Below are 13,240 nucleotides of genomic sequence, written 5' to 3'. Positions count from 1 at the left end.
ATGTGTGTGTGAAAGAGAGAGTTCCGTTCATTGAGTCTATTAACACTAGGTTGACCTTTTATCAAGCAATATATCTAGCAGAATCTACAATGAACTATATGTGGATGAACTATGTATTGGTACAATATTGGTTATTGCCTGTTGTCGTTTTTATTTTTCAGTTTTGATTAAATTATTGGATATTTAATGGTGCTAATTTCCTCTATTCTTTTTTCATTTAGATTATATTTTCCTTCATCTAACATTCACTAGAAATTAATATAAAAACACTTATAATTTGATAACACTGTTAAATATAATCTAATAAATATAACAAATATCTTAAACATTTTTTTAGACAACTATTATAATTTTAATAAAGGCCTTTTTTTGGTTTTCAGCCATGACATGAAAATAATTGTAACCACATCCTTGACATAAGTGCTGTTCAATTTCACATAATTCACATTTGCATAAAACTTTATTCTTAGTCTAAAACTTAGACTGTATTTAGTTACTTTAAAATTTTTACTTTGATTTATTGTATTTATAATTATGTAAATACAAATATCTACTTCAATAATTAAATACCTAAATATCCAAAACACTGTCAATAACATAAAATCATGAATAAAATATGACAGTGGTTGTATAATTTTGTATTCATAGCTCGTATAACTCTAAATAACCCTGCATTTTGGTCTGGTTTCTGTAGGTTTCTGTTGTAAAAAAAGATTCACTTTTCATTATAATGCACTTATATTTGAAACTCTCTGTGTTTGTTCACAGAGTCTGTGAGCTGTGCAGTGTGGGACGCTGTCTGCCCCGTTGTCATCAGACGTCATGAGCTGGAGCTTCCTGACGCGTCTGCTGGAGGAGATCCAGCACCACTCCACGTCGGTGGGGAAACTCTGGCTCACTACGCTAGTTGTCTTCCGCATTGTGCTGACTGCAGTGGGCGGTGAATCCATATACTACGATGAGCAAAGCAAGTTTGTCTGTAACTCGGGCCAGCCGGGATGTGAAAACGTCTGCTACGATGCTTTCGCACCACTCTCGCACGTGCGATTTTGGGTTTTTCAGATCATCCTGTCCGCCATGCCCTCTCTGCTCTACATGGGCTACGCTGCCAATAAGATCTCCCACAACGAGAACTTGCGGGGTGGCACAGGGGCCGGTGATCCAGCTGCAGGTGACTCGGCAGAGAGCGGATACACCCAGCGTAGACCTAGGAAGATGTACTTCGGGGCACGACAGCATCGACCAGGACACGAGGATGGGGAAGAACAACGTGAAGACGACCCCATGATTTACGAAGTGCCTGAGATAAACAACACTCGTCGGGAGCTGGTGCCACCACGACCCAAACCCAAAGAGCGTCACGACGGCCGTCGGCGTATCCGAGATGACGGCCTGATGCGAGTATATGTGTTACAGCTTCTGACACGCTCCGCACTGGAGGCTGGCTTTCTGGCGGGACAGTACCTGTTGTACGGTTTTCGTGTGGAACCGATCTTTGTGTGCTCGGATAAGCCCTGCCCGCACCATGTGGACTGCTTCATCTCACGCCCCACTGAAAAGACCATCTTCCTACGAATCATGTACGGTGTCAGCTGCCTTTGCCTGCTACTAAACCTGTGGGAAATGATTCATCTCGGAGTTGGGACCATCGGCGATGTACTGCGCAAGCGAAACGCAGCATCCACTGATGATGAGTACCAGCTTGGCCTGCTTGCGACGGGTGGCGTGTCCATCGGAGTAGGCGGGCATTCGCTCAGCGAGGGGGAACTAGGAGGTGGGGTTGGGGGTGGTGCTAGAGAAGCGGACTATGTTGGTTATCCCTTTTCCTGGAACACCCCTTCTGCGCCACCAGGCTACAACATTGTGGTGAAGCCCGAGACGATGCCGTACACAGACCTGAGCAATGCCAAGATGGCATGCAAGCAGAACCGTGCCAACATTGCACAGGAAGAGCAGCAACAGTACGGCTCCAATGAGGACAACTTCCCATCTGCAGGTGAGGCGCAGCCGCCACCCATCAACAAAGACGTGATACAGTTAGAGGCGGCGATTCAAGCCTATACCTTGCAGCACAATGCTAGCAATAACCACGATGAGCTCAACGACACTAATGACATCGATGAGAAGCCTCAGAGTAACATCACCACAGTACCTCAGAAGGAGCGAAAACAGCGGTCCAAGCATGGGAAATCTGGGAGCGCTGGGAGCAGCAGTAGCAGCAAGTCAGGAGAAGGCAAACCATCTGTCTGGATCTGACATTTGCACGCACACCTGAACATTACACTCAATGGGCAACCTCTTATTTTGTGTATCCCACAGATTACAAAGACTGCGCATTCGCAATTGGAAAATACTGTATATATATTTTTAAATGCTTTCAGTGCCTTAAAGGAACTTGATCTTCCTAAAATAATCTTGTGTTCTCAAGATTATGTTAAGCTCTAAGAACATTCCCTCATAATCCTGAAAAAACTCATCCGTTTTCAAAGTTTCAAACTATTCATTGAGTTACTCAGTGAGAGAAAGTCTTCCTATCGGATCCCTTCGTAAGAGTGATGACACTACAATCCGATTCCAAGCCAGCTGTCTTATTTCCAGTGTTAAACAATAACTTTTACATTACAATGCTATAACAATGCAATGATGCACCAATGTAGTGGTGGTACTCTGTGGTCTTCAGGACACAACAAAACAGTCTTGTGAAATAAGCTGATAAACTGTAATCTACATTAAAAAACACACAAACACATTCAGTGCAATTTTTGGTCACACTCGGAGCTAGGGATGGGCATGATTAATCGACGATCGATTATTGATCATTAAGAATTTCGTCGATCACGTTAATTTGTTATCGATTATCATTAAACTAATGCTGCTGCGTTGCGTAACGTTAGTGTGAGTGGAAAGTGAACGTGTTCCCCGGGCTGGTCAAGTTAGCGCGGAGGTACCTGTGCATCCCGGTGTTGTGCCGAATTTTGACCCCCGCCAAATTACTACCCCCCTAGCATTGGTAGGTTTAGGATTAGTTGTGGGGGAGGGGTTAGGATTAGGGGTGGGGTTAGGATTAGGCAATCAGGTACTGACTTCAACGAGGGGGGTAATAATTTGGCAGGGGGTCGAAATTCGGCACAACACCGGCAACGTCAGTCCCCTCAGAGCGGGTGTTTTCAGGGGCTGGACTGAAGCCTTGTTTACACTCGACGCGTCCGCGCGAGCGCGAAGGTGAGCGCGGCAAAAATGACGTCATTGTGGTATTCGGTGTTTCACAGGAGAGCGCGTCGAGTATAAACCATAGACTGTAAAAAAATAGGTATAAACGCCTCGTCTGTTTGGGGAGGTGCGCGTAGTCTGCGGAGACTCGCGCTGCAGAGCCAGGCGAAAGTGTAAACCAGGCTTGGCGGTCAGGTTGCGGACGCGTCTGACCCCTGATCATGTCATCAACATGCTTATCTTTCTCAACAAAAATCAGTAGACTGGTGTAGAAGTTGTATGTGAGTTACTAGTTATTTTTTATGAGGCTTTGTTAAGTAGCCTAGCCTAATTGATTGTTACAGTAGGTAGGCTAATCTCTCTCACCCTCTTTCTCGACTCCGTTCTTGGATAGTTTTGAGTTACATTTTGACAAAACCTGTCAGATCTAAGTATTATTATGTTTTTGGTTAAGTTATTGTTTAACATGATTTTTTTTATTATGTATTATTTTGGAACAAATGAGGGTCTCTGTTTAAGAACGCCAACTCGCAGCTGCAGGTTCCGTTGCTTTCGAGCACCGCAGCGCATATATCTTCAAGTTTAGCCTAACCAAACGTCCAGTTTTACTGCCACAAGTTGATCATCTTGTAATAAAGATCTAATTGAGGAAAAACAAGCTGTATTTTCATTGCATTTTTAATTTATAAAAAGTTAAATAAATAATGAATTTGAATATAAAAATATTATTGATTAATCGATAGTCGATCGTTTATTCTCCCGACGATCGACTAAGAAAATGTAATCGAATGCCCATCCCTACTCGGAGCTATGGGTGTTAGAAGCATCAATACAATGTCTTTTAGTTCTTGACATTCTAGATCTCTGTAGCCACCAAGACTTGGGTATTTAGTTGATGGATCCTTAGCCTACTCTGTTCTTGTACTATCCCCTACTGGTGAAGAAAGTAGTTGCAGTCTACTCTTATCAGCCATATAAATATATACATGGTTCCCACAGTCCCAGAAAACATGGAAATAACAAGTTATTTTAAAAGTGTGATTTCCAGGCCTGAAAAAAAAATCATGGAAATTAATTTTTAAAACTTAAAAGGAATAGAAAATTAGCAAGAAATTAATTTCAGTGCTCGTTTCTTTTTTCTTTTTTTCTCCTGTATGCAGTAATTGAATATTGAATGGAAAAGTTAAGGGAAAATATCATGGATATTCATTGGTCATAAAGTGTGGGAACCCTGTACATTTAGTTGCATATGAAAATAATTTGTCATTAAGATTGACTTGACAGAAGCTCACTGTTTATTGTTGCTAATGCTCTAGTGAACATGTTTTTGTGGGAACATCCTCTGGCTCTAAGAGACGTGATATAGCAGATCCAAGTAGCAGGTCTAAACTGGAGGTTGAGAGTTTTACAGTGCAATGTAGACATCCAAGATACACACAAGCATATTCACATGCACACTGTGTTGAGTCTTCCATTTTATCTCTTACTGCCACATTCCAACTTGCGAGACGTTTGCCTTTATGTGGGATGTTTCAATTTGTGACGATTGCCATGGGAGACCAAATACTGTTTGTCACAATAAAGACATCAAGCTACTATGCAGTCATGCGGACTGAGGAAAACACGCCATAGAACACAATTGTGTGTGCCTGCATGTGTGCGCGCTTGCGTGTAGCTGAGGATGAGAAGATGGGGGGGGGGGGGGTGATTGCATGAGTGCATGTGAGACACTTTTGATTAACGAATTAAAGAAATAAAAGATAATCCCTTTATATATCAGCATTTCAGCAGTATTTATTGAAGCTGAAGATTGTGGCATTAGATTTGTGGTTTCTATAAGCGAGACTTGACTTGTTTGTATTTTTAAACATCAATTATGTTTCTTTTTTTATTAGCTTTTTTAATACATGGAACTCAGCAGTGCCCATATGATTTGATTATTACAAAATACGTTTTGTTGGATTTTTTTTATAATTTTGTTGCCTTTACTTGTAGCAAAAACAACACAATCTGATGTATGTACTTTGTAGTCAGCCAGTTTGCTCCGTGAATCCTTTTTTCATAATCGATCCCTTCAAATATGACTTTGCATGGGAGGGAAAATAGGAATGTTTTAGGGGAAAGTCCAGAGCACTCTTTCCAATGGAAAACTCTACACAAAAAAGGATTCTTCAGTGTAACTACTTTTAACTACCTTTTATGTGTGGGTGCGTGTTGGAGTTTCTAGCAGCTGTATATTCGAGCGCTCCAGATGGAGTGAATATAAGAGGCCCCTCTGTCCCACATCTGAGCACCACTGCGTGTGTTTACGCTTGTGTTTTTTAATATGTGAGTTTGTGTGGAGTTGGAGTTAGCTGAGGTAATCCTCAAGAAAAACCTCTCTCGTACTTTTGTCAGCTGTCTGAGAAAGAGAAACTGAAGTAGTAAGCTACTTTACTTCAGAGTTTGACACATCGCTTTGAAAGCAAGTCTTCTCAGCTGGTCGAAATGAAGTATGATGGCATTCTTCTTACTGATGTGTATGTGTGAGTGTGAAAGCATGCGTTTCAATTTATTGTCCTTCCTGGTTATCATCAAGCCAGTAATGTGTTTGATAAGACCATTGTTTGTCCTGACTGGTATGTGATTCTATAAATGTTGTCACTGTGTTTGAAAATGAGGAAAAATGCATTTAATGTGCCAAGATTGTTCAGATTGTTGGATTGTTCAGTGATTTCCAATTTTTGAAAACCCTCTCTTTGGATTTTGAAATGCATGTTCAGAGCTATTTTGTTAATAAAATTAAATGAATAGGAATTGTGTGCGTGTCTGAGAGCGAATATGTGCATTTGGTATTAAAGGCACCCGTGTCAATCGAATATTTTTGATGGTTCGTGAAGGGGTCAACCTATTATTCATCCCTATCTTTGACAGATGATGTATCTGTGTGGGGGCGAGCCACGTTTGTCGCTCTAACTCATGTCCAGAACATCAACTGTTTCTCCGTATTTGTCAAAGCAGGTTTCTTCTCTCAGAATGGATTCCATAAGGCATCAGATTGGCCTGTGTCAGTAGTGTCAAATGAGGATCCCAATGGGAATGTCTTTCCCTTAAAAGGGTGTAATTCAGATGCAGAAAAATCCTCTCACTGGGCCAACATGAGCGGAATCCCCTGAGTGTGATGTGCGGAACAGCTTGCGGAACGTTTAGAACAACAAAAGTGTACTCCCGGTAATAGAACTAAAATAAATTAATTTTAAATTAAATGTTTACATTAAATGTTAATCTAGTGAAAGTTTTGCACAAGAAAAATATTTTGACATTCATGGCAGCGCTGCGCAGTGAGAGGTCTTGAGGGTCAGGACACAGCTCCAAATATTAAAGGGATAGTTCGCCCAAAAATTACTTTCTTCTGTGAAACACAAAACGTTTAATAAGTGTTGTTTTGGACTCCATTGACTTTCATTGTATGGACAACGTTCATCAAACAATATTCTTTTGTGTTCCACAGAATAAAAGATTGTCATACAGGTTTGGAAAGACGAGGAGGGGTATAACAATATTTTCATTTTCAGATGAACTTTCACTTTAAACATTTTTTCAATGATTATCTTTTTTAGTTTTGTGCATAATGTGCATTTACATGTATTCATTTAACAAATAAGGAAAACCAAGAGGTTTATCAGCAGCCAGCAGTATATGGTAGTTTAGTACTGCTTGTTTTCATGAAAACATATAGTTCATTGTCTTTTGAGTCAGCATCATATTATATTAAACTTTGCCACTCTCATTTCCTTCAAAAACAGATGTAGATCACTAACAGTACCAACCTTTCAAGAGAATGGACTTAGTAGTTTGATTGTATAGTTATAGGAGCCCATCTGTCAACACCTACTTTTTATTCACATACAGAGGAATTTCAGAAGGCACAAATTGCCAAGCTGTCCAATCAGAAGAATCTCCAGTGAGAACATCTGACTGCGAAAAGCCTTTCTACTGGCCAACTCACTGTCATCAGACTGTCCCTGAATGGAAAGAGTCAGCAGGAGTTTACTTTGTACTATATTTTGACTGAAGCCAATTAAAACTGAACCAAATGAACTGACTCTAATAAATCTGCGTTTGAAAGGTGTCTGTGGTAATGATTTAAAGAAGTTCACCTAAAAAATTTTATTCTGTCATCATTTACTCATGTCTAAACTCTCTTTAATAATGTACTGGTTGCTTCTTTCCTTGTAATTACAATGCCTCATTTATTGTAATTACAAGGAAAGAAGCAACCAGTACATTATCAGAAAGAACATGAGACTGCTGCTTTCATTTGACTGTGAAAGTATAATAAAAAATAGTCCAAATGACTCGTGCACTATATGATGTCTTTGTAAGTCATAGCTTTGAGTGACAAACAGACATTTAAGCTGTTATTCACTGAAACCATTCCCACCAGTGCGCTTTTAAAGGGCTACTTCACCACTGGCAAACTGGGCTTTCAAAAAAACGTGGCTGCCTATACAGTAGAAAGGCAAATAAATCTGTGTTCTGAGCGCCCTGTTGTATGGCGTTGAATGCTGGGATACCTATCGGCATCAAGAGAGTCGGCTAAGTGCCTTCCATACTAGATGCCTCAGGTTTATAATCGGTAAGACCAGGAAGGATAAAACGTTGAATAAATAACTGTTCAAAGTGACCAAAAGTCCTCCCACCTAAAATTCATTCGACTCAGATGGGCTGGGCATGTCACCAGAATGCGCCCCCTGTCGCATAACCCACGCAATTGACCTATCCGTAAGAATTGTATAGAATTACTAGTAGGCTAGCCTACATAAAGATATGAGACATTATTGATTTAAAGACTCCTAAGGCTCTGTCAATGCGGGGATCTCGGATACTCCGCTCTGCGGGGGGAAAAATAAAAACACTTAACTTTTTTAAAATAATAAAATATTATTCAATAAAGTCTTTATTGTTCTTTTATATTTTTAATAGGGGTGTAACGGTTCACAAAATTCACGGTTCGGTTTGATACGATACAGTGGTGTCGGTACGTTTTCGATACAGCAAAAATAAAGAAATGCCATAGAAATGTCCTATTTATTAAAAGAAAAATTATTTTTAAATAAGTGAGTTTTCCTACAACTTGAAACTTTTAGTTTTACAAATGGGGGTAGGCCTAATCTTTGAAGGATGAACAAATAATGTTTTGGTCATCACATTAAAAATAACATTTAAATAACATTTAACATTTGAGTTTTGAAGTGCTGGAAAAGATATGTGACGTACTTGAAAGCATTTTAATATTTCTGCCAAACTTCCATGGTTACAAGTTAGTGTTACTACATTGGATCCATGGTGAATTATCTGTGGACTTAAAACCTATAGTTCATTCATGGAACGATGTTTCTCCTGGTTTCCACATCAGCGCTGTTTGATCCGTTAATAACGGAGAAATTGCAACGCTTCTCACTAGATCTCGCAGCGATGTTATTACTTCAGTGGCGAATTCAAATGCATTGTTTACAAACGAAACGAAAAGCTGTTCCGAACGCCTGAAGGAGGCGGAGCGCGTAATGTAAAACCTCAGCGCTCTGACAGGGCAGAGGAGATTCACATCACTTTCGCTGTCAGATGCTGGGAGAGCTGACAACGAAATAACTTGCGCTCTGAATGGAGTGCCCATCACTTTAGGGACATAACCATGTCTAGGTCTGAGGATGACTTTAGAGTCATTTGGTCCGAACTCAAGACACGACGCGCTGACAGACAGCGCATGCAGATCCCCTACACGTTTTACTGACGACAGTGCAGTCAGAAAGACGGTTTTTAGTGATAGATATTTCAACCCCACGGAGTCTAGTGGTTCAAATGGAAAAGCTTTCAGGGCCTCGAGGACCAATGAAAGATCCCACATGGGAACCGACGGGGGGCGCGGCGGATTCATCCTTCTAGCTCCTCTAAGGAAGCGGATGACCAACTCATGTCTTCCCAGTGACTGGCCGTGCGTCGATTCTGCGAACGCTGCCACGGCCGCCACGTATACTTTGAGCGTGGATGGGGACCTTCCCTTATCCAACAGCTCTTGTAGGAAGGTGAGCAGCCGCGCCACCCCGCATGTCCGCGGGTCCAGACCTCTGTCGGTGCACCATCCAGAGAACACCGACCATTTAGACGCGTAGAGCCTTCTCGTGGAAGGGGCTCTAGACTGCGTGATCGTGTTCATCACTCCTTCTGGCAGGGCAACGAGTACCTGTTGATCAACCATGCATGCAGAGACCAGCGCTCTGGATGGGGATGCCAGATCGTGCCGCGAGCCTGAGAGAGGAGATCTGCCCTCACCGGAATCGGCCACGGAGCTGTATGTGACAGCCGTGCCAGTTCCGGGAACCAAATCTGATTCTCCCAACGCGGGGCTATGAGGAGCACCGAGTGGCGCGTTTCCCTGATTCTCTTGATCACCTGTGGCAACAGAGAGACCGGAGGGAAAGCATATAGCGGGAGGCTGGGCCAAACCTGGGCCAGCGCATCCTCGTCCTTCGAGAAGAACGTCGGGCATTGAGCGTTGTCTTTTGACGCAAACAGGTCGACTTCCGCTCTGCCGAATAGGCGCCACAGTTTCTGGACCGTTTGGGGGTGCAGGGACCACTCCCCTGGGGGAACATTGTCCCTGGACAGTTTGTCTGGGCCGTCGTTCAAATGGCCAGGCACATGCGCCGCCCTCAGCGAGCGCAGGTTCATCTGCGACCAAATAAGGAGGCGTTCCGTCAGATTGCAGAGATTTCTGGATCTGACACCGCCCTGACGGTTTACATAGGATACCACAGATGTGTTGTCCGAGCGGACAAGAACATGCTGGTCCTGTATGAACGGGAGGAAGCACTTCAGCGTGTTCTCGACCGCTATCATTTCCAGACAGTTTATGTGAAAACCCTTCTCCTGGTCTGACCACTGGCCAAAGGCCGGACTGCCCTCGAACAGCGCGCCCCAACTCGAGTTGGACGCGTCTGTCGAGATGACTTTCCGATAAGAGATGGTTCCCATCATTACTCCCTGCTGGTACCAGTCGGCCACTAACCAGGGCTGCAGAGCTGCTATGCAGGTCTGAGTCACTCTGATTTTCTGGCCGCCAGACACCCAGGCTCGGCGAGACACGCGAGCGTTCAACCAGTGTTGGAGCGGGCGCATGCGCAGTAGGCCCAGCTGGAGCACCGCTGCAGCTGATGCCATACAGCCCAACATCCTTTGAAATGTTTTCAAAGGGAGAAAGCTGCCCTTCTGGAAAGATGCGGCTAGGTGGTGAACACGGCGCGTGCGCTGTGTCGATAAACGAGCCGTCATGGTCACCGAGTCCAGTTCTATTCCTAAAAAGGAAATTGACTGGCAGGGCAGTAATGAGCTCTTGGTCCAGTTGACTGTGAGACCCAAGCTTTCCAGACGACTGAGAAGCACTGTTCTGTGGGATAGTAGTTCTGTCTCTGACTGTGCCAATATCAGCCAATCGCATTTTGAACGGTCTTTTCGCAAGCACTTTGTTCAAATATCTCAGATCTAGGATAGGTCTGAAGGCTCCGTCCTTCTTGGGTACGAGAAAATATCGGCTGTAAAAGCCTGACTCGCTCAGAGAAGGCGGTACCTTTTCTATAGCCTCTTTGCACAGCAGCTTTGCTATTTCTGCGTGAAGTAGGTGTGCTACTTCCGCATTCACTATCGTCGCGGTCCAGGCTTGAAAGCGCGGGGGACGGCGAATGAATTGAAGTGTATAGCCCTGCTTTATTTATTTATTTATTGTGCAGGCGAGAGGGTGAATAAACCGGCTCGTTGGCTGCTAGTTGAACCACTGCAGTAGCCTGTTCGAAGGGGACTGACAGGGAAATGAACTTTGACGGCGGTCCGGCCGCAGCGGGACACGCGCGTCTTTTCTCTCTCGCTGTTAGGAGGGCTTCGCGTGCTCGGACTTCAGCGTGATTCTTTGCCGAGGCCCTCTGGGGGGCGGCGGTCTGTGACGGCTGTCTGAGCGCGATCTAGGGCGGCCGCCCTGACGTCGCTGCGAAGGCTGAGGCTGTGCTGGACGCTGGGTGCTGGTTCGCACAGGAGGCTGGCTTTGTCTCTCGCGAGAGCGGCCTGTAGCGGAACTCGAGCGTCGCGGCAGGAAGAGGTTCATGGCCTGCGTGGTCTTTTGCACCATAGAGAAGCGGTCAACAATCCCGTTCACCGCTGGGCCGAAGAGACCAGTGGGGGAGAGTGGCGCGTTCAGAAAGGTGGCTCGCTCAGTTTCCCTCATATCCGCAAGCGTTAACCAGAGGTGCCTCTCCGTCACGGTTAACGCGGCCATGGCTCGTCCGATGGCTTGGGCTGCGGCTCTGGTGGTGCGGAGAGAGAGATCCGTCGCACTTCTCAAATCCGTAACCCTAGCTGGGTCCCGGCCCTTCTCATCCCATTCACGGAGGAGGTCGGCTTGCAGGATCTGAAGCACAGCCATCGAGTGTAGAGCAGACGCGGCCTGGCCGGAGGCGGCATAAGCGCGGCCGACCAAGGCGGACGTGGCTCTGCAGGCTTTAGACGGGAGGGCTGACCGTGACCGCTATCTCGCGGAGGGCGGGCAAAGGTGCGCTGCGACCGCCTCTTCCACAGGGGGAATAGCTGTGTACCCTTTCTCGGCGGCGCCGTTCACTCGGGAGAGCAACGCGGAGGCCTGTGACTGAAGTCTAGCAGAAAACGGTGTATTCCATGACTTCGTCAGCTCCGCATGAAGTTCCGGCAGGAATGGAGCGGGCCTAGTTTCTGAAACTGCGCGGCGGCGACTTTGAAGGAAGCAGCCGTCGAGCCTGTTTGGCGCAGGTTCCTTCGGCAGCGACCACTCGAGCCCGAGACCGTCAACAGCTTGTGTCAGCAGGCGCATAAGTTCCGCATCAGCTCCAGCACGGGTACGGGTGGATTCCTGGATTGACGAGGTGGCGGAGTGAAGCAACCATTCCTCGCTGTCTGATGCCAGGATAGAGCAGCAGTCTCTTGTGACGTGTCCCTCGGACTCATCCTCCGAAGCGACGGCAGTGAGGCTCGCAAGCGGCAGCTGCGCGTCAGTGAGGAGAGGTGGGGAAGGCGAGAGCGAGGCTTGAGGGAGGTTCTCCGGCGAGCGCGTTGCTGTGGCCACAGGTTCCGGCTGTCTCAGGGAACGGCGCTTCTTCCTGCACGGTCCCACAGGGGACGGAGTGACTGCTGTGGTGTTGAAAGCTTCGAGTCGAGCCCGCAGGGTCGACAGCGGAAGCTCCTCACAGAGCTCGCAGCCCCCGGACGCGAGGGCGAGCTCTGCATGTTCCAGGCCCAGGTAGAGAGCGCAGATCAGGTGGCGGTCTCCGGCGCTGAGCGGGGCTTTACACGAGCCGCAGGAAGTGCGAGGCATCTTTAAAAAGACGCTTGCTGCTCTTTTAGAATAATATGCAAGGCAAAAGGATACGTCGCCGGATAGCGTAGCTCGCACGGATGGCTGAAGGTGGCGAAGACGGCCGGCTTCCTCAGCGCTGTCCTAGGCTGGCTGTTCGCTGTTCGACGCGGCGGTGGCTTCTCTCAGATCCAGCGATGCGAAGAGCTCGCTGAAGAGTCGAAAAATCAGAGAATTCAGCCTACAGCCCCTATTTTTATACGCTAAGCCACGCCTATCTGGCGGGCTGTGACGCTATAAAGGCACGGGCGCCCTTCATTGGGTGTGACGTCACGCCGGGCTCACTGGTATGCTGCAGCTGTTGCCCGCAGGGCAGCCAATGAGCACGCGAGATGGCCTGCTCTAAGTCTGCTAGCTGCTGCACTGCGTTGACAAGGTATACAAAATTAAGGATAATTTTTTGGCTTCAGTATCTCGAGAAGATGAATCTTTCCCGTAGCGTAAGCTAAACTTACGCAATACGAGAGAACCTCTCGTAAGAGAACCAGGCTAATATGGTCATACTTTCTGGTTCTGGTAAGAACTCTAGCTGCTGCATTTTGGACCAGCTGGAGTTTGTTTATTAAGCGTGCAGGGCAACCACCTGTAAGAGCATTACAATAATCAAGCCTTGATGTC

The 13,240-nt window shown here is 45.7% G+C and overlaps 2 protein-coding genes across 9 annotated transcripts in view; one reads left to right on the top strand and one right to left on the bottom strand.

The window, feature by feature from the left end:
* Nucleotides 1-2,394, top strand: part of gjc1 (gap junction protein gamma 1) — a 37,514-nt gene extending 35,120 nt beyond the window's left edge. For both annotated transcript variants that reach the window (XM_077212413.1, XM_077212414.1), the window contains exon 2: nt 769-2,394. In XM_077212413.1, the coding sequence (XP_077068528.1) occupies nt 823-2,256 (1,434 nt within the window). In that variant the 5' untranslated portion in view covers nt 769-822 and the 3' untranslated portion in view covers nt 2,257-2,394. The remainder of the gene's footprint in view (nt 1-768) is intronic.
* st8sia6 (ST8 alpha-N-acetyl-neuraminide alpha-2,8-sialyltransferase 6) overlaps nt 1-13,240 on the bottom strand; it is a 69,422-nt gene that overhangs the window by 29,404 nt on the left and 26,778 nt on the right. The gene's annotated exons all lie outside the window — the stretch shown is intronic.

Source organism: Siphateles boraxobius, unplaced genomic scaffold, assembly GCF_051911475.1.
Source record: "Siphateles boraxobius isolate OS27281-9 unplaced genomic scaffold, OSU_SipBor_1 66, whole genome shotgun sequence".
NCBI lineage: Eukaryota > Metazoa > Chordata > Actinopteri > Cypriniformes > Leuciscidae > Siphateles > Siphateles boraxobius.
Note: the sequence above shows the minus strand (reverse complement) of the source record. Positions and strands in the feature narration are given on the sequence as shown.